The following is a 20,799-nucleotide window of genomic DNA, read 5'->3' on the forward strand; positions in this document are numbered from 1 at the left end:
TTTCCAGTGATATATTCTGTATGATAAGAAGATAATCAAAATATGGTGAAAACTAATTTTGTTTAAATATTTTATTTTCGGAAGGACCTATTTAAATCAAAACATTATAATCTGTAGTTATGATTCGTCTTTTGATGTGAATAAATTTGATATTATTATTATCGTTGACACTGATAATATCAAATTGATCGTCGGTATGATAATGAAGATAGATACAGTATTCGAAACATCGCCAGATAAGTATACAAATAGAATAGATTTCCGCGGTTATTTGAATATCTGATTTCGAGTTGAACCGCGTTAAAAATTCTGCGTTGTTTGACGTTTCGGCTTCGACCTTGACATTTTCAGGAAGTAGAAAAGTGTGGCTACACTGAGAGATGCACTTCATATATTCTTGTTAGTTTGCTTGGTTTATATATTCCTTATTGGATTTTATAGTTGAATCAGAAACAATTTTATAGATTTAATGGGAATACTTACTTCGAATAAGACATCGCGATAATTTCAATATGAAAATAGTCCACTGGGATTCATTGAGTGATTCTTCACTGGATGAATCAGTTTCATTAGAATTGATGACAACTGGAATGATTTTTTCTGATAATGAGTCTATGCGATCACCCAGATCCCACATCTCTGCTTCTATTCTACTTGTTCCACAAGCTTTTTGGTCGACTGTTCCCAAAGTACTGTATAGGTATTTCTTCACTTCACACAGCTTGAAGGTCTTATTATTCATTGCGATGAATCCTTTAACTTGAGCCCAAACCAACTCTATTGGATTCATTTCACAGTGATAAGGCGGCAACCGACGAACCGACATTCCTTTAGTCTTCGCCATCTCATCGGTGACATACCTGACGAATTTTGACTAATGACGTTCAGCCAAGTTGAGGAGCTTCACTTTTAACATGGTCGATTCAAAAGGAATAGCTTTCATCTGCTTTCTTCCAACACGACATCGGCAGCTTGTCGACTCGTCTACTGTGGTAACTTGCGTTACCCATTACTATTACGGATCCCTGCGGTAGTTTTACAAGAATGTTCCAAACCATTTTTCGAATACTGTGGCATCCATTTCTTGATGATAATCCAAACTTTTCTTCGATTCAAACATCATCAATCCATCTTTCACGAATCCTTCACTGATGCAGTAAATACGACGGCCTTTTCCAACTGGAATTTTCAAACCAGTGGACCAACCTTCCATAAATGCTTGTCTTCCATTTTTGATGTTCGGATCTTGCCAAACCTTCGACACTCATTGATCCATGTTTCATCCAAATGAATAATAGATTTACCCAGTGCTCTGGCTTTCTTCATTTCTCTTAAATAGTTTCTTCCCCAATCTAAAAATCTCTGATTTTTATATTAACATGCTCTTTCTATCTTGCTTTTCAAAAGTTAGATTCAGCTCATGTAATATCTTCCGTAATCGAGTTCTTCTTATATCGGGAAAAAACTGTCTTCACGAATAACTGACAAAACCTTATTTAATGTAGGTATTTCGTTTTCTATGTGAAAAGAGTGTACTGTTCTCCTAATAGAATTCTTGACTTCTTCATGAATAACCAAACACTTTCTATCATACTATCGGCTCAAAAAAGTTGTTGTTTTCCTTGAGTTCTTTGAGAATTCTAAAACTTGTCGATCAATTTACACCGGTCATACTCGCGCATTTTTGCACTACTTTCTCCTTAGGACTTTTTATTTCACGCGGATGTTGTATTCTAAAAGGATTATATACATTCATAACAATTGTTTTTTCATTTATATTTAATGGTGACAATTTCAGACGCTTCACGATTTCCGAACAACTAGCTTCCATGTTGTATAGCTGTTTATTCAACGCGCTCTCGAAGTAAACTGAAGAATATCACTAATAACCCCAATAAAAAGCTAACATTTGTCACAGTAGATTTGTTATTTTTTTTCAAGTTTTCAAGAATGAATATTGTATTTTAGTCGTATAAATTCATTTACTCAATTCGTTGAAAGTAAATAATTTGAATACAGTACGCCTATGGCACTAAAATATATATAGATATACTGCTGTAGTCTCTCTCATTTCTGAGCAGACAATAGCTTATAAATGCCAGTTTCCTGATCCATTCCGTCTCTGTATTTTTCCTCGGCTTTCAAATGATCCAAACTCGGTGAGATTTTGATCCAATAACTTGAACATAGTTCGATGTGGTTGTCGTCTTTCGGGATACGATGTCCTAACACTGTTTCTATCGTATTTGTAATAAATTTGTATCAAATCTCTTTTTTCTTCTTTCGTGAAAGCCACTTTTCGCCAAAAATTCAATGACTTGTAAAATAACAAAATGTCATTCAGTGTAACAAATTGAAAGTCAAATTTAGAAACATGAAAGTCAAAGCCTATTATGATAAGAATTAATTTTTTTCAATATCTCCAATTTTTTAAATATAATGATAACTTATGATACATCATTGGGAAGGTAAAATCTGGTTTTATTCAAAACAGAAAGGATCCAATATAGCACCCATATGAAAAAATAAAGTTGATGGTGGTAGCCGGCAGACAAAATGTCGAATAGAAAAAATATACCCTGTTCAATTTTTCTTACCTTCAAAGATTCAGCCCAGGATGGCTTCGGACAGGAAGCCCCAGTGTCTGGAATAATGGGATGTAATTTCCTTTGAAATAAAATCAGTACACAATCCATTATCCTCATGATCAAATGTGGTGGTCTGCCCAACTTTCTTACAGTTGCTGCAAAAAAAAAGTATGATAAAGAGGTTTCGACTTTCTGCACTGAGACCGTTGCAAAACAGAAAATCTTTTCGTTATTTTTCATTTACAATTCGGAGTGAATAACACCATCAAGATAGATGATACCAGAGTCCGTCATAGAAGCAACTTTTGGACGTTTCTATCTTCGAAAGGAACACCATTGAGTTTCTTGAAAGTAAATCAACTAGTGTCAAAGCTTACGATGCATTTGACAGATACAGTGCATTTATTTAATGCTCCCCACCCATTTATTTTTTGAACGGGCCAACTCAAAAAATTTTAATTTGGGATAATGAAATTATTTCATGAATACTTTATTTTGAAGTGAAATTGACAGATGAAACTTTCAAGATGGCGACTAGGTGTCATCTGGGAAAAAAATTAAATAGAAAGTGGGTCTTGTGACAAATCATTTTGAAGCTCCTGATGAATACTTCACAATCCTAGAATATGAAGTAAATATCTTCACCTACTACAAAATGGCGAAACATTTAATAATTTCCTGGAGACAAACACATTAATATTCCTTTTTATCTGCCATATGGCAATTCCAACAACCCAATAACGGATGTTAAGTTATTTTTTGTTTATAAAAACGTCAATAAATGTCAGTACCACAATGAATATCATTGTTCAGTTAGAATATTCTCATTTAGTTTTCGGTTTTACAAGTAGAAAGGTACCACGTCAACAATCTTTAAAATGGTCAATTCTAGTCCATTGGAAAAAAAATTGAAGTTATTTTCATTTTCGGTGCGACGCGTAACTTTTCCGAATCATCTTATCTGTAGAAAATATTTAAGGGAACTTGTATCCAAATTCATAGAACTACCGCTAGTATACATAACAAATAATTGGTGAGATGGTAGATGGTCCAGAATATTTGTGAGGTGTCTCCTTCTACTGTGTGGAGAATTTTGAAAAGGAATAGGTATCATCCATATAAAATTCAAATGGTACACCAATTAACTGAAGATGACCCTGATCGAAGAACAGAACTCTGCGAAATCATGACGGAAACCATTGCAAGGTATTTTACCTATCTCCACAATATTTTTTTAGTGGCGAATGTACATTTTTTTTAAACGGAAATGTTCTCAGACAAAATTGCCGTTATTGGAGTGACAAAACCCTCACGTTTTCCGGAAACACATACCCAATATCGAGGAAAAATTAACGATTGGGCAGGAATATTGGGAAACCATATTGCAGGACCTCTATTTATTGATCAAAATTTAATAGGGAAACTGTGTTTGAATAAACAGCCCGCTCGCCAGATTTGACACCTTTGGACTTTTTTATAGGGCTATTTGAAGCAGAAGGTGTACGAAACTGAACCTGCTTCAATATTGGATATATGGCAAAGAATAATAAAAATTTGTAGAGATTTTGACGTTACCGTGTTCGAAAATGTTTGGCGTTCATATGTCAAGAAGTTCAAGGCAACCATTTCGAGTATCTTCTAAACTGACCTCAAGCTTATTACCTCATATTATGTAGTTAAATGTCAATGTATTCAGGCAATTATTAAAAGTTTCGCCATTTTGTGGTAGTTGAAGATATTGACATTATATTCTAGGGTTGTCAGGAGCTTCAAAAAGATGTATCACAAGACCCCCCTTTAATTTTCCCAGATGGCGCCCAGTCGCCATCTTGAAAGTTTCATCTGTTAATTTCAAAGTATAGTATTCATGCAATAATTTCATTATCCCTAATGTCAATTTTTTGAGTTGACCAGTTTAAAAAATAAAGGGGGAGTCATTGAAGAAAGGCACAGTATATTTCTGCCATCACTTTGCATTCCATCAAGTTTAGTCGATGTCAAGCGATATAGAAGAAGTGATAACTCACCAATATGAGCCGGTTTTATGGTATTTAAGGCTGCTTCTGCTTCTTCAAGAGCGGGTTTTGCAGCTTCTAACTTTTCTTCTGCCAAAGCCTTCTCCACTGCTATAGACGAAACCAGTATTTCCGCCTTTTCTTTCACTTTTTGAACTTGATTTTTCACAATTTCCGCTTGCATCGCTCTTTCTGTCACCTGGAAGTAGAACAAAGGTCCATTGATTCCTTTTGCTATTTTCTGTTTACTATTTTAGTTGTTACGATTCATCTGCTTTGCATTTTTTCCCACGTCATTATTATTTGTAAAGTGATTTCATTTTCATTTCTGGTACTTTCGAATGAATTTGACAAGTATCAAACGTATACTCACGCAATTATTCAACTTCTGTTACGTTCGCAAAAGTACACTGATTAAAATGTCGCTTATTCCGATTGAATTGATAAACAATTCAATGAGATATTACAATATATTGTAGACTCATAAAAATAAAATGAGTAAACAAAAATTTCTATGTCAAACGGTTTCATTGGATGAAAAAGATAATAAAGATGCAGATAATGTACTTGAAACTGAAAAATGACTCGCCTTAATGATTTTTCTGTAGGGCTTGTGTTCTGTCATTTATAAAAAAAATATTCCAACCAACCAATTTTTTCTTTAAAAAGTGGCAAATTCCAATAGACACATTTTGAGAGACACATTCAAGACTTATTCGTAAGACAGATTTTCAAAAAACACATCTCAAAAGAGATATTACAATAGACACATTTCATGAGAGACATTCTAATAGACACATTTCAAGAGAGACATTTTAATAGACACATTACAAGAAAGATATTCTGAAAGACACACTTCAAAAGAGACATTCTAACAGACACATTTCAAGAGAGACATTCTAATAGACACATTTCAAGAGAGACATTCTAATAGACACATTTCAAGAGAGACATTCTAATAGACACATTTCAAGAGAGACATTCTAACAGACACATTTCAAGAGAGACATTCTAATAGACACATTTCCAGAGAGACATTCTAATAGACACATTTCAAGAGAGACATTCTGAAAGACACATTTCAAGAGAGACATTCTAATAGACACATTTCAAGAGAGACATTCTAATAGACACATTACAAGAAAGATATTCTGAAAGACACATTTCAAAAGAGACATTCTAATAGACACATTTCAAGAGAGACATTCTAATAGACACATTTCAAGAGAGACATTCTAATAGACACATTTCAAGAGAGACATTCTAATAGACACTTTCCAGAGAGATATTCTAGTAGACACATTTCAAGAGACACATTTCACGAGACACATTCAAAAGATATAGTTTGGCAAGAAAAATCTTGTAATTATATTCTGATGATGATTTCCACTGAATATTTTGAACCAGTGATTCAACATGCCAACCAACTCTTACCTCTGTTAGAACTCTTTCAGCTCTTTGAGAGGCGTCTGCTAGTTCTTTCTCCATCACAGCTAGTTCTTTCTTTAAAATCAACACAGAAGAGGAGGCTTCGGCAAGTTTCTCCAAACCAGTGTCCATCCGTAATACCCCATCACTCAATTCTTTCTGTTTATTGTTGTAGATACTCTTGTAGCCTGCGATGAAATTCAAATACGATTTCGGTGTAACGTGGGTTGCCCTACGAAATCTGGAATACAAATGGTTTCGGTATTAATTGGTGCAAATGCGAGTGTATTCATAGAAGCAGTAATTTGTAGTTACTATTTCCCAGGCTGCTACTATTCAAGACCTCCATATACAATACGTGATAATACCTTTGGAAATACTCCAAAGAAGTTGCAGCAACTACATCTTGAATGGATCCAAGTGCGGTTACCAGCTGATATTTCACTTCATCTGTGCAAGCAATTTTGAATTCTGTGAGAAAATGCTTCGCCACAGAAACTAAAGCATCTCGAGGCCACGGTTGGAACCAGTCGATGGTACATCCAGAGATCAGAGCTGGAAACCGAAGGGCTCTATTTCGAAATTTTTCACCGACCTGTAACAATATTACCTCAATTGATACCTATCTATGAATGATAATCCAGATGTCATATACACATCTTCGTTAGCTGTTCATACTTACAGGGGAAAAGCAGAATACTACATGTAAATTCTGGCAAGTACGGTTCATGAAGTATTCCATAACAATCTCCTGGTTGAGAGTTCTTTTTGGATTTTCTCTCTTCATGATTGGAGTCAATTCTTGAATGATCTCCGCCTGATCATCTTTGGTGAATAAGTTTGAAATAACTCCTGAGGAAAGGATATTATTGAGATACTCCAGAAATCCTTCCTCTTTGATGTCCAGGTCGGTGAAGATGAATGTCGTTCCTTTTCCCTGGCAACCGCAGGATCTATACAGAACTTTCAGGTCTTCCAGAAAGTTGGCGATATTATAGGAGCGAGTCAAAGATATCTGGAACGTTTTGTAGCCCGCTATGAAGGAGGAGAGTTTGGTGAGCGATTGTTTCCCACTTCCTCCAACTCCTGTAATTCACAAGAGATCTGTTATCCAATGGGTGTACTTTCATTTCACCAAACTCACCAACAAGCATAACATTGCCTCTGGGATGTCTTATCACTCTTGATATTTTCACCAAATGGAGCATGGCATCAGGGAAGAAGACCAAATCCATTCCAGAGCCTCTTACCATTTCGTTGAATTGAGCCAAGAACATGTCTAGACGTTCGCGGAGTTCATTCTCATCACTAACAGGTTCATACACTTTGGGGAGTTCCATATCAGCGTCTTCGCCTTCTTCACCAGTTGGTTCCGGTGCATCTCTGACAAAAAAGTCAAATTAATGATATCTGTGGATGGAAACAAAATTGAAAATCTACAAGATATTCGTGTGAGTTCCAACAACTATTTTGTTAGTGTAGGTATAATTTTATTATCCAACATTTCTACTCAGAATGAAGAGTAATCAAAATTATCGTCCATGCAACCCTACCAAATCAGAAGAAATAGAAGATATGATTAGTATGTTAGATTCGAGAAAAGTTCCAATACGTGTCAAACGTATCGGAGCTTTTAAAAATCCGTATTGACACGGAGTCCGCCGTATAAGTATTAGACTCCATAACCCAATTCCAGCTATATTTGAAATCGATAGAAAATATGGAGTTCTTTCAATAGACCTAAAGAAAGCATGTGCTACTGCAGTCATGAACTTATTCTGGAAATAATGCATAATATGGGTGTCCGAGGATTACTTTATGATTAGTTCCAAAAGAACGGGCAGCAGTGGTTCTATATGGAAGACATGATTATTAAAAAAATATAGTAGGTGAGGTATCCCAAGGATCAATACTGGGATCCGTTTTGTTTCTTAAGAAGAAATTAACAACAATATTCCAAAGGACCTTGATTAAATATCATTGTAGCTACAATGTGATGAAATGTTATTGAATTATCAGAAATCTTCGTAAATGTTTATCCTGAAAAGGTCTATATCAAAAGATCCAATTAAATTCCATAATGAACATATTGCATACTCGTTTGTTTGAAGGTGGTTGACAATGTTTCAATGTGAATATCATTAGTTCGGACTTCCATTATCTAATATGATATAAATTGATTTGAAATTTGTGAAAGCACAAATTAATAAAACAAAAATGAATAGCTGGAAACAAGAATTATATTACGCAAAAAAACCTGAAATGAAATAAAATGAATACTCTTCTAATTCGTAATTTCTGGGTCTCGTTTTAGATAGAAACTCATTTTGGTGATGATATTTTAGAATTGGAATTTCATTCAAAATGAGATTTTTTGTCCATTGAAATATTTTGAATTGATTTATTCTCTATTAGTTGCTTCAAAAATTCAATATACAAAATCAGAAAAAACAATACCAAACCGTTATTTTAGCACCTCGACACGTGTTTTGATCACCAAGTGATCATCTTCAAAAGGAAGATTGAACTGTTCAATCTTTCTCTGGAAGATGATCACTTGGTGATCAAAACACGCGTCGAAGTGTTAAATAACGGTTTGGTGTTGGGAGAAAACTCCAGGAAAATTCATTACACCCAAGGTTCCACACAGTGCATTACAAGTAGATTCTCTGGAGTCTGTATTTGTTTTATTGGACATGTATGTTTCTTGGCAAAATAAATCGCGATTATTATTAATCAGTTTGACTGTGAAGATCAATATAGACAAGTTTGAAAAAGTACTTTGGATCTTAAATCTTTGTTCATCAAAATATATATTGAAACATCGGTATTCAAATTGAAACTACTCCACCAGATCGCTCAAAATTCTATCTATGTTCAGTCACTGAGATATTGCCCTTTTCTGGATTTCACAACATCCGTAAGAATTAAGACATCAGATACATCCACGGAACTTCATAACATACTTTCTATAAACGATCCGTCACGTATCAAGCTGTACCAATTTATGATTGATTCAGTCAAACTTTGAAATATTTGTAATTACCGCTATTCCAATACCTAACCTAAAAAGAGTTTGCTCAGCCAATAATGATCTACAAACACAAATATTCATGTTAATAGTAGGTAGATAGGTAGGTAGGTAGGTCTGAAGTGGGTGGGTCTATTCGACCCTCCACCGCAACCCACAAGAGTTTATTGTGGGTCATAGCTATTCCCACTCGACCAAATAAACCCAGCTTCTTAACGAAGCCGATTAGTTTTTATGGTGAGTGGTCTTCCAGGTCACATGGTGAGAGTGACGGATCTGCCGAACTCTAAGAACCTGATTCGGTCCCCAGCGGGACAAGCACAAAGTGAATGCTCTGCTTTTTCATCATTTTCCAGACAGAGGCGACACACACTGTCTTCCGACAGTCCAATTATCTTCATATGATGATTCAAATGACAGTGACCTGTAAGAAAGCCTGTTAAACATCGTAGTTCATCCCTACTGTAGTCCAACAACTGTTTGGTACCAAGCTTCGAAGGGTGAATAAACGCTTTGGAGTCAGCCAATCCTGAAAGATTCTGCCAGAACCAACAACTATCTGCTCTTAATATTTCCTTCTAGGATCCAGTCCTATCTACTCGGGAATAGTACTTTATAAGGCAGTTCGTAGTTGACAGTTGGAGGCATAAAGTCAGAGGTCATTTTCAGAATGCTGTGACTTCCAGTGTCAACCAACAGTCTGTATCACTCTGCATTGAATTGATTTGTCCACTTGGCAATGTGCACAAGTCTGTATGCAGTCCATCTAGCCTCTCTCTCCAGAGAATGTGGAGAGGAGGTGAATCTAGAAGGAACTCCATGGCCGCTGATGGCACCACTGATAGCCAGACACGCCTGTCTCTGTAAGCCAGAGAGCTTCGTTTGGTACGTTTTCTGTAAAGCCTTCGGCCACCAAGCAATTGCATCATAAGTGATTATTGGTCTGACAATCATGACATAAATCGAATGGATTTGTTTGGGACCTAAACCTCAAGTTTTCCTTCGACATGTCCATAGAGACAGTCTAGCTTTGTGTAGAACTTATTTCAAGTGAGCGTTCCAGTTCAGTATTTTATCAAGGACAATGCCAAGATAAAATATAAAAAAAACTGAATAGAATTGCATTTTTCGTGATGTTTTTCAAAACGTGGTTGCTGGAAGATCAGCGTTCTGCTAAACTCCGACACGTAAAATTAAGACCATTCATGATTACTATTACTTAAGACGAATTCATCAATTACCTCATGAAATCAACGAATACGGGACTTGGTTCTGTCTTCACTCGAAATTCACGTCCTAGATGTTCTTCCACCAAGTTGAGTAATTCCTCATTGAACCATTTTTTATCACTTTCTATAGTGAATCTGTCGGAAAACACTCGTGTGCATTCGTGCTTCCACAAAACCATCATACAGGCCTCTGATTCAATAACTGTAGAGAGAGTGCCAATCTGAAATAAAAAATAATTTTGTGGTACTTCATCTTGGGATTGTCACTAAATAGTTTGAAAAAAAAGCAGTGTTTCTTGAATAAGTTATGTATTTTCATCAAATATCGGCCATCACATATTTGAGGTACACACCTGACACCGAATATTTCTGACAGGTACACACCTGACACCAAATATTTCTAATAGGTGAATGATGAGAAACGACGGGATATCTACATCAGAATCGAGTTTTTATGAAATCACTCAAAGCATCACATTCAGAAGTGATGAAAATGGAATAATAATAATTAAAATACAAACCATTCCTTGCCACACCCTCGAAAGATCCCTCAGTGAAAATACGTAGTGAAACTTAGCCGGTGTTGGCAAAAGCTTCAGTCTTGTGTTTCTCCATAATACTCTCGTTAGTGGAATCATTTTCTTGATCAAATTCCTCACCTCTAAAGTGAACCCCCTTTTGATATTATAGTGCCCTTGAGCGATAACACCGAATATTCTGTCGATAGAGCTATCTGTCGGTAATGGGCAATTGAACATGCAGAACTGCCTCTTCAGTCTTGAAGGAATATCATTTCTTCCGCCTCCTGGTTGCCCCATCGCAGCTACAAACTGTAGGTCAGTGATTGTTGTGAATTCGCCTGGTTTTTCCAAGCTGTAGAAACCACCCATGTCCATGGCCTGCCTCACGATTTCATTCGTTATCTGAAAATAGCGGTAGACGTTTCGACCTCAGAAGATGATGAGTGCTTTTTTACCTGATCTCCCCAACAATTTATCTCTGGCAGGTTTATATCATCAACGAACACTAGCATTTTCTTTCCACTGGGAGGGCCGAAAGTGTTTCCCATTCGCTTTTCTACGTAACTCTCGAGTGTTTTTTGGAACTGATAGGGACTTGTGGCACTGGAGAAATTGAAAGCCCTATTCAGATAGACTTCTGGGTTTGCTTTTTTCATGTAGGACTTCATCATGATGGTTTTTGCGGTACCTGCAATGATACGAGTAATTTATTAAACTCTTTGGAAATTGTGATGATTCAAAAATAAATGAGTGAATAAATACCCTTCAGTGTGTATTGAATTATGCAAGACAATATTTTAAAATAAATTGATGAAAGTAGCCGTTACTATGTGGTAGGAAATCATCATGAACATTTTTCATTTGTATCTCATCTTTCACGATATTTAATATTCTCCAAAGAATGTCAATGGAGAATAATGAATTCATCAATTCTAAGAAACATCAAATATCCATAGCAAAGACAATGTTACCCATATATTAAAGAAATTTAAAAAAGAACAATACATTAAAATTTTCGAATATATTATCATATTCGTTCAAATCTTAAGGGTTTTTGGGTACACAGGGTGTTTATTAAACATGCGGCAATAACATCCGACAATAACAATGTTGGTAATTTTAAAATTATCAACGTACCAGAAATAAAAATATAGCGTACTACACTGGACCTACCAAGTAGTTGTACCTATCAACAACAACCGATTACTACAAATGGCTGCAGACATTCAATTTGAGTAGTACCTATATCTCTTAAGTGATCATTGGTATCTCTGTATCTGTAGAGTAGGGAGGGTGAGTGTAGACCAACAGCACTTAGGCCACATCTGACCCCTTGTACATCCTCCCGAGGAGTTGTCCTCCTAGGTCATCGCCCATCCTGTCCTTTCCAGGAAGGTGAACAAGTCACTAGGAGACATCTCCCTTATATTGGCAGGTGTAGGCCAAGACTCGCTGAACACACACTCTCTTTGGCAACTTTGAGGTGTATCACGGTGGCCTCTGGGAAGGTTTCGGAAGGTACAGCGATATTACTGTCGTTGCGCGGCTTCTTCAACCTTCTTGAGGTTCCCTCCATAGAGGTGCACAAGTGAGGGAGCTTTCCTGCAGGAGCAGCCGGTTCCTTGCCTTCAATAAAGGCGGAGCTCTTGGCACCGCCACAGGAATTGCCCTTGCTGTTGGAGGTGATCTGATATGTCCAGCCTCATTCCAAGCGGTAGATTGGGGTGGAAATTTCTGTAGCAAGGGAAGAGTTGGTCACCTCTGGCAGTGACCAACCCTACTTATTTCTACCACTGACTAGCGAACCCGTCGGTGAGGCCACATTGGCTTCCCAGGCAGGGTCACCAGATCCCTGGTCGTTTCCCTATCCACCACCTGGGGATACGCCCAATAGGTAACCCAACCCATGGGGATCATTGGTATGTATCGAATAGGTTGAGACTGATTTCAATAGATAAAGTCTTGTTAGTGAAATTCTTTATCATCAATGGCTATAGTAACGCAGAGATGGCTGATATGCATTTCATTTATGACTTGTTGATGGCAATTCTTTGGAAGATAGGCGGTTATACCGTGAACGATTTCCTAATCGTAATGTGCCTAATAAGAAAACCTTCAAAAGTATTCATCAACCACTTCAAGAAACAGGAGCATGGAAGCAAAATAGAGGACGGGGAAGGCCAATGATAGTAAGAACGGTAGAAGTAGAAGAGAATGTGCTGGCTATGATGAAAGAAGATCCAGGTACCTCTCTTCGAAAAATTGCAAATACTTTAAATGTAAGCAACGGGACAGTTTGGAACATTCTTGGAGACTATTTTTTGTACCCATACCACACATAACAAGTTCAGCCACTTCTTCCTGCAGATTATTTTTCCACGTCTTGCATTCTGCCAATGGCTTTTGCTCACATTGGTTCAAATCCCTCAACTACTGACGCTTATTATTTTCACTGGTGGAGCCAGTAAAATATCATAAGGAATTTCCATGATAACCATGTTTGGGATGAAAATAATACATATGACTTGCTTGAAGATCGATTTCAATATCAGTTATCGTTGAACGTTTGAGTGGGAATTTTAGGTGACTTCCTAAAAACATTGGTTGGAAAAATGCAATGTGGTTTATGCACGATAGTGCACCAGCGCATTTTAGCATATTCGCTCGAGAGTTTTTACCAGTAACATACGGATATTGCTGAATTGATCGAGATGGACCTCACTTATGGCCTGCTCAATCACCGGATTCAAACCCCCTGGATTATTTACTATGGGGCCACCTAATTTCATTAGTTTATACTACTTCAGTGGAAGATGTGGAAGATTTGAGAAATCGGATAATTGCTGGGTGTAACACAATCAGAAACGATCTTGGTGTTTTTTGAAAGAGTTCGGAAGACGACGAGGAGATGATTGGATTCTTGCATCCGAACGGGGGATAATCATTTTCAACAGTTCTTGTGAAACTATAATGAAAAATTATTGAATTCAAAATATTTTATTGATACAGAATTTCTTATTTTGGAATAAATTTCAATTGAAGAAGCTATTTTCGTTCTCATCGTTTCATCATGATGAATTTCCAATGAGACGAAGAAATTTCGAACTATGAGAGTATTTAATATTCTTATTTTCAAATCAATTGATGAAAACCTTTTTGAAAAGAATGTATACGAAAATTTCTGAAATTTCGATATTCAAGTCATAATTAAATTTGATTAAACTCTTTCGAAACATTAATTTTGATTTCTTATACACTATTTCCATTGTAAACATTTGTAATTCCACCATAGCTACAAAATTGAAATATATAAGGAACAAAACAGGTATCAGGATTGATCCTTATGGTACTCCATACATTTTTTGAATTAATTTAATCGAGAATACATTTTCCACTCACGATATTACCTTGTTCTCCAATGAGTAGAACAGCTTTTTCTTGACGAGCAATGGTATCAATCAGGTAATTTATTCTGACATTATCAGGAATTGGAATCAATATGGTAGCAAATTCTGGAGTGGCAGTTTCTGGATATACGTAATTTGTAACCATGGAACTCCAAGGAACCCATTCTCCATCAGAGTTCACAACATAGTCGAAGACAGTTGCCTAGAAAAAAATTGAAATTTCAGAGGCTGCTATAATATAATAATAATAACCAGGTCTGAAGGCTTCATCGAGGAGAGATATATATGTACTAGAAAATTAATATTTCGACATGGAATTTCTAAATATTCATCCCTCCCAACAACCTACACCGTAGGTTCTGGTTAATGCCTGCCAGAAAACAACTATTTTCCTGGCTAATACCACGCTGAATATTGAATTATATTCGACAGACATTTATGCAAGATACCCCACAGAGGTTCGCATCGCAGATGTTTCTCCTTCATAGAGCAGCTTCACCTACAGACGGATTTTGAGGGTGTAGCTCTCATCAATGCAGAAAAGATTGGACCCAAAGTGTCTCGGACATGCTCAACTGCATGTATAAAACCTTAGTCTAAGAAAGATCCATCTCGTGAACAAAGCCCCAAACAGGAAAGAAGAAGGATCTGAAGAAATGAACTTCAAATGTTCAAGCCAACCTACAAAGTAGGTTGAATGGATTGACGCCTATCAGAAAACAACTACTCCACTGGCTAATATCACGAACGGCATTGGATTATATCCGACAGGCGACAGTGCAGGAATCTTCACAGAAAATTTTCTGCATATGCAATTGGCAATACAACTGAAAGAATCAACCCTCAATTTTGGAACGGGCACACTTGCAGACCGGCTTTGGGCTCCTTAGCCACCCGTCAGTGCCAGATAGTGACCATCATCGACCTAAAGTCAATGATATTCCATAATTGAAAATCGAAATTCTTTCAGAGTATTTCATTCCTCCCAACAAAAATGTCACCCCATCTAGTGGACGAAGTACTAACCAACTGCATATCCGAAATTTGTACGATTCCTCTGGATAAGGAAGGAAAACTTTCTTATTAGTCAGTGGGCTACGCTTGAAGACTGGCAGTAAACAAATCTAAAGTTCATTTCTTTAGATTTGTTTACTGCCAGTCTTTGAGCATAACCCACTGACTAATAAGAAAGAAGAATGATGTTTCTTCTCCGGTAGTAGAATGATATATTCGATCCCATCTGTAGGAAGTTATTATTGTTACTATTATTATTATTGATATTACATATAAATAAAGGCTGAGGACAGTGTCCTATGTAAGCCAAAAAACGAAGGATATCAACAAGTTAATACAATGCATGCAAAAAGAAAATAAAAATAATTAATATATGCATAGAGCCGATTAAGCAAATGAGCAAATGTCTATTTTGTTTTTGAAACTGTTCACTGAGTCGGAATTCATAACATCGTTGGGTAAGTTATTCCATGTTTCGAAAATACGATTCACCAAAAAATATTGTCTCTGCCTCGTTGCGAATTTTTCCTTTTTTTTATTATAGTGTGTGACCACGTAACCGCGAATAGTAGATGAACAAGGCCGATTCTGGCGCAAACAGGAGTGGGGGAAACGTCATCGACGCAGGATGAAATGAATATCGGGTTCAAAGAGCGTGGACCCCCTTGCCCTCGGCCCCCTCAGTACTCCGCCTCACATGTCAACCCCTCTTGCGTCTCCGCATCACCCCTCGGCCCCCTTGTCACGTTCCAGTCACGTTATTTTAATTTAAAAAAGTTTATATTTATGAGATTCGAACCCACGACGTCCGCGCGGTAGACATTGTCCTTAGCCTCTACACCAACGTAAAATATTGAAGTTAACTGCGAATGTTGGGTATTTACAGCGTTAGTTTTATCGGGACCGAAACTGACTCATTCATTATACTCGACAGCATTTTTTTTTTATTTCCGTAGAATGTAATCATCATTATCATGTTGAAGATAGGAAAATATACTTAGATTTGGAAAATAATTAATATTTCATATAAAGATGTGTATGTGTGCTATAGAATATTGAGAGATTCATTTGAATAATTTATCGTACAGAATTGTTTCATGTCCTGTTATCGGTAACCACACAAAGATAAGCGCTCGATTCATCGATACAAAAGTATATGAAAACAACAAAAGTTATAGAACACACAGAGTCATCTATGAGTCACTAGTTGAACTATCTATTGGTTGAAGAAGGACACTGTAAACACTAGACTCATAAGACTGCATCTGTCAAATGTCAATACATGCCAGCATGGCAAGTTCGGCGTTGCCGGTTGTACAATAAATCATTGTTTATGGGGCAATGTAGCATTGCCGGATTTGGAATTAATCGTAAACGACTCTATGAAAATTGGAAGCGTGAAAGTGATATATTGATATATTGTTGAAAACAAAAAGTTCTTTTCTGATTAGCATAGTTATACTTAGCTATATGGAAAGATATGATGAGGTCCCCACGGAGTCGATGTTGGTCAAAAGCTAGCAGTTGTGCCATCCTCAGTCTTTCGGGATAGGTTGAACGCACTTCACCAAAAGTCCCTATCGCGCACCAGAACAGGACACCACACTGGACCTGCATACTCCATGATCTGACGAACGTAGGTTTTGTAGAGTTTTATGGAACTTGAATATGATAGATGGAGGAACGTTTTGCGGATAGTGTAAATCAGTGTGTTTGCGCGATTGCTTGTGGATATTATATATTCGGACCAAGTTGAGTCGGCATTTAGTCACTCCCAAGTCTACATGTGAGGACACTGTACGTAACGATTGGCCGCTTATTGTGTACGTATGGAGTGGATTGTTCTTTCCTTGATAAAGTACGACGCATTCGTCGATGTTAAGAGGGAGAAGTCAATCCTCGCACCACTGACTAATCGAGTTGAGGTCTTCTTGGAAGGAATGATGTTCGACTAAGTCATTTCCATATAGTTTAGTATCATCGGCATAAAACGACTTGCTGGACTTTATGTGAAGTTACCTAGTGATAAAACCGTGAATGTTTTATGGAAGTGATTAACACCTTCAGGATTGACGGAATAGAAGTTTTTTATGTCATTATCATTTCTATGAGTTATACGAGGGAGGTCCCAAAAGTACCCGGCCTAACCTAGAGATGACGGTGGTTGTTTGAAAAATATGACTCTATTAGGAAGTACACAACCTGTGAAGCATATGTTTCAAGTTTGAAGACGCTGCGTTGTCTGGTATTTGTTTGGAAGGCGTCAATAGCCAACGTTTTTGGTAAATTTGTGAAAATTGAGATTTTTATAAATTTTCGTCATAACACAAGCACTACAGGCAAATCCTTAAGGCGCTCTTAGAGTGGTGCCTGAACGAAAGTAGCGATTCACATTGGATTTGAATCGCTGGAGATAAAATCCATTTGGAAAAACGTTCTCAGAAAGTCAATTCCACATAAACTCAGCTCTCCAGATGGAAGAGTTCTTAAACAGTGAAGTTCGAGGTGTACTGAGTTGTACCTCAAAACTAAGAGTAGCGACAGTCCGTCGCGTATTTGTGATATGTACCTACTTGGTGGGATCAAATTTACCAAGACCTCCGTGAAAGTATATATAGAAGAGAGACAAATCTGCAACCTTTCTTTGATGTTCCAGGGTATCAAGGTTGCATGTGATGTTCACGTCTCCAATCAGGCAGATGGCTCGTTTCTGGGTGAAATCCAGCAACTTCAGGGTATGTTTGGGGGCAAAGATCCATACATGAGAACAATACTCCAAAGAAGGTCTGATCTGAGCTTTATAAAGCATCAACAGTTGCTGAGATGTGTACAGTTTTTAGTTCGGAACAGTTTTCCAAGCTTTTGAGAAGCAGTCATTTGAATAGTCGTTCACTGAAAGTTCACGTGCTAGCAAACTCAGTAGGGATTTCAAAAAGTGCAGCACATCGTATATTATCTGAAAATTTGGACATGAGAAAGCTGTGTGCAAAATGGGTGCAGCGTTTGCTAACACTCGAGCAAAAACAGTGTCGTAAAGATATTTCAATTGAGTGTTTAGCGAAGTTTCACAGCAACTAAACGGAATTCTTGAGTCGTTTCATAACCATGAATGAAACATGGGTCCGTCAATTTACACCCGAGACAAAATAACAATCAACTCAGTGAACTCAATAGAGGAAACTGACTCCAAAGAAGGCGGAGCCCATTTCATCTGCAGGCAGGATCATGGTATCGGTTTTTTGGGATACACGTGGGATAAATGTTCATTGACTATCTTAAAAATGATAAAACTATCAACGGCGAGTATTATGCGAACTCACTGAAACAATTCAGTCTAGAAATCAAGCAAAAACAGCCGCATTTGGCTAAGAAAAAAGTGTTGTTTCATTAGGACAATGCAACAGTTCACAAATCCATTATGGCAATGACCAAAATAACGAATTAAAGTTTGAGTTGCCACCTTATGTACTTTATTCGCCAGATTCAGTCGCGTCGGAATATTTTCTGTTACCAAGAAAAAGTGACTCGGTGCTCAAAGATGAAGAAGTGATATCGGTAGTTGAAGCTATTTTGAGGAGCAAGACAGTACTTATTATAAAAACGGTTTCGAACCCATTGAACGTCGTTGAAAAAGGTTTATGGAGCTGCTGGGGCCACTCTGGTATATTCACTAACTTTCTACAGGAATAAATTTATCGATTCAAGCTATTGAAGAGAGAGCTGAACTCATTGCAGATAAATTCCACTCACCCCAACGTTTTTTCTGTCATTTTTAGGTAAATCTAAGAATCCCAGGGACTCTTTCATGAAAACGTCATACTTGAGTCGATCGTCCGCTTCTAGGTAGGCTCCCATTCCCCAAACCAAGGCAAAAACGTAAAGCTTAGCTAAGTGTTCATTGCTTAGAATTTTGTTTTCTTCAACTTTTTCGGTTTCTTCAAGTAGATCATCGTCCAAGTCACCAGCATCCGACTTAGCGGCTGATATATCCTCTTCTACTACTTGTAGTGGAACAAGACCTCAAAAAACAATACAACAAGTATTCGATAACTCAATTCATCATGAAGAAATGAGCAATGGGTGCAAAAAGTCATGGATTTGGTCTATCCTTCTATCATGAAGAAATTGAACAGATTGCAGAATAAAAATAATTACTATTCTATAGAAGTGTTAACCATCTTTGAAAATAAATGACCTCTAACAATTTTTCTCACCTTCTAATAGTTTAAGTATCTGCAGGGAAATATTACACTGCAGCACTTCAATCACCATCGTCAGATTCTGAGTTCCCCAACTATACATCTTCGAGAATGATTCATCAAAGAGATTATTGAAAATATCCTGTTCTCTTGGGCTTCTTCCTTTGAGCCAAGCTTTGATCACCGGCCTCCAAGTCAATCCAGAGGAACTCATGTAAACCATGCCATTTCTGGAAACGGTGGCAGGTGAAGCGTTGTCGATGTTGTGAGGTTCGAAGATTATTTTGCATGTGGGAGCCATCGAGAGCCTGTCTCCATTGGCTAACGTGAGCGTTTTATTATCGTCCAGGACAGAGTTTAAGTTTTCGATCCAAATGCTGTCCACTGGGCCGTCTAGTACTAACCAAACGTGGTCACCTGAACAATTCAAAAAATTAATATTGTACTGATATCTCAAGAGAATATGACTTATTTGGCAGGTTGAATTCGAAAAAAGGCAAACTTTCAGAAAATATTCAAAATTACTTTTTTATCTACAAAAAAACAACAGCTTTCATAAGTAATCATAATTTAGGCAGAATTATGTTCCGTGCAGAACCCAAACGAGATTGATCATTGTATATTCATTTCAGATGACTCAAAATCATGAAAAAATTCTACCCGCAACAATATATTAGTAAATCTGGAATTGAAAGTCTGATGGAGTATTCGATATTTTCTAGATACTTCGAAATTCAAAATTCAGGAAATTCAAAATACAGTTATTAAAATCCCAAACTGCTAAAACGATTTCAAACTAAGACCTTAAAACCTGGAATTTGTGTCAATTGATGACGAAATAATATATTTAACGTAATTAATTCATTAGTTAACCATGACGATATATACAAAGAATTGTGAACGACTACCTGAATCAAGTGAACAGTTCAAACTGGCATGGGCTGAAAAGAAAAAAACGAGTTTTTTTTTAAGTGATAACTCCTTATGGGAGGGTAAACCCTTCGTTACCTGATGCGTATCGGCACCAGTTTATCTGGCTTTCATTCCTTCCACGTCAGCGAAAGGTAGGCTCCTCCTCTCTTTTCGGACAGACGCTCAATTTATACTGTGCGTTAGATATATACTGTTGATATTATAGTATGGAAGTAAGCACGTAATATACTTCAATTATATGAGATGTGGGTGAAAAAGTTTTGTGCATGTACATTATCAGTATCATTATTCAATCCTACGAAATCACTCTCTAACATTTTTTTCTGATATACTTCGTCAATAATAACTAAATTTTTTGGACAATACAGTATATTTCTCTCTCTCTCTCTCTCTCTCTCTCTCTCTCTCTCTATCAACTGGCTTATGGTAACTAT

General features: G+C 37.0%; 1 protein-coding gene across 1 annotated transcript in view; it reads right to left on the minus strand.

The window, feature by feature from the left end:
- Nucleotides 1–20,799, minus strand: part of Dhc1 (dynein axonemal heavy chain 1) — a 138,517-nt gene that overhangs the window by 39,619 nt on the left and 78,099 nt on the right. Inside the window, 12 exon segments of the mRNA XM_074172628.1 lie at nucleotides 2,598–2,743; nucleotides 4,616–4,802; nucleotides 6,038–6,272; nucleotides 6,400–6,626; nucleotides 6,714–7,117; nucleotides 7,176–7,414; nucleotides 10,304–10,512; nucleotides 10,813–11,214; nucleotides 11,268–11,500; nucleotides 14,220–14,421; nucleotides 18,984–19,252; nucleotides 19,448–19,849. Of these exon segments, the coding sequence (XP_074028729.1) occupies nucleotides 2,598–2,743; nucleotides 4,616–4,802; nucleotides 6,038–6,272; nucleotides 6,400–6,626; nucleotides 6,714–7,117; nucleotides 7,176–7,414; nucleotides 10,304–10,512; nucleotides 10,813–11,214; nucleotides 11,268–11,500; nucleotides 14,220–14,421; nucleotides 18,984–19,252; nucleotides 19,448–19,849 (3,155 nt within the window).

The sequence above is a fragment of the Leptinotarsa decemlineata genome, unplaced genomic scaffold (assembly GCF_025532065.1).
Source record: "Leptinotarsa decemlineata unplaced genomic scaffold, Ldec_3_MD MMD2_P_RNA_scaffold_12, whole genome shotgun sequence".
NCBI classification, from domain to species: Eukaryota; Metazoa; Arthropoda; class Insecta; order Coleoptera; family Chrysomelidae; genus Leptinotarsa; species Leptinotarsa decemlineata.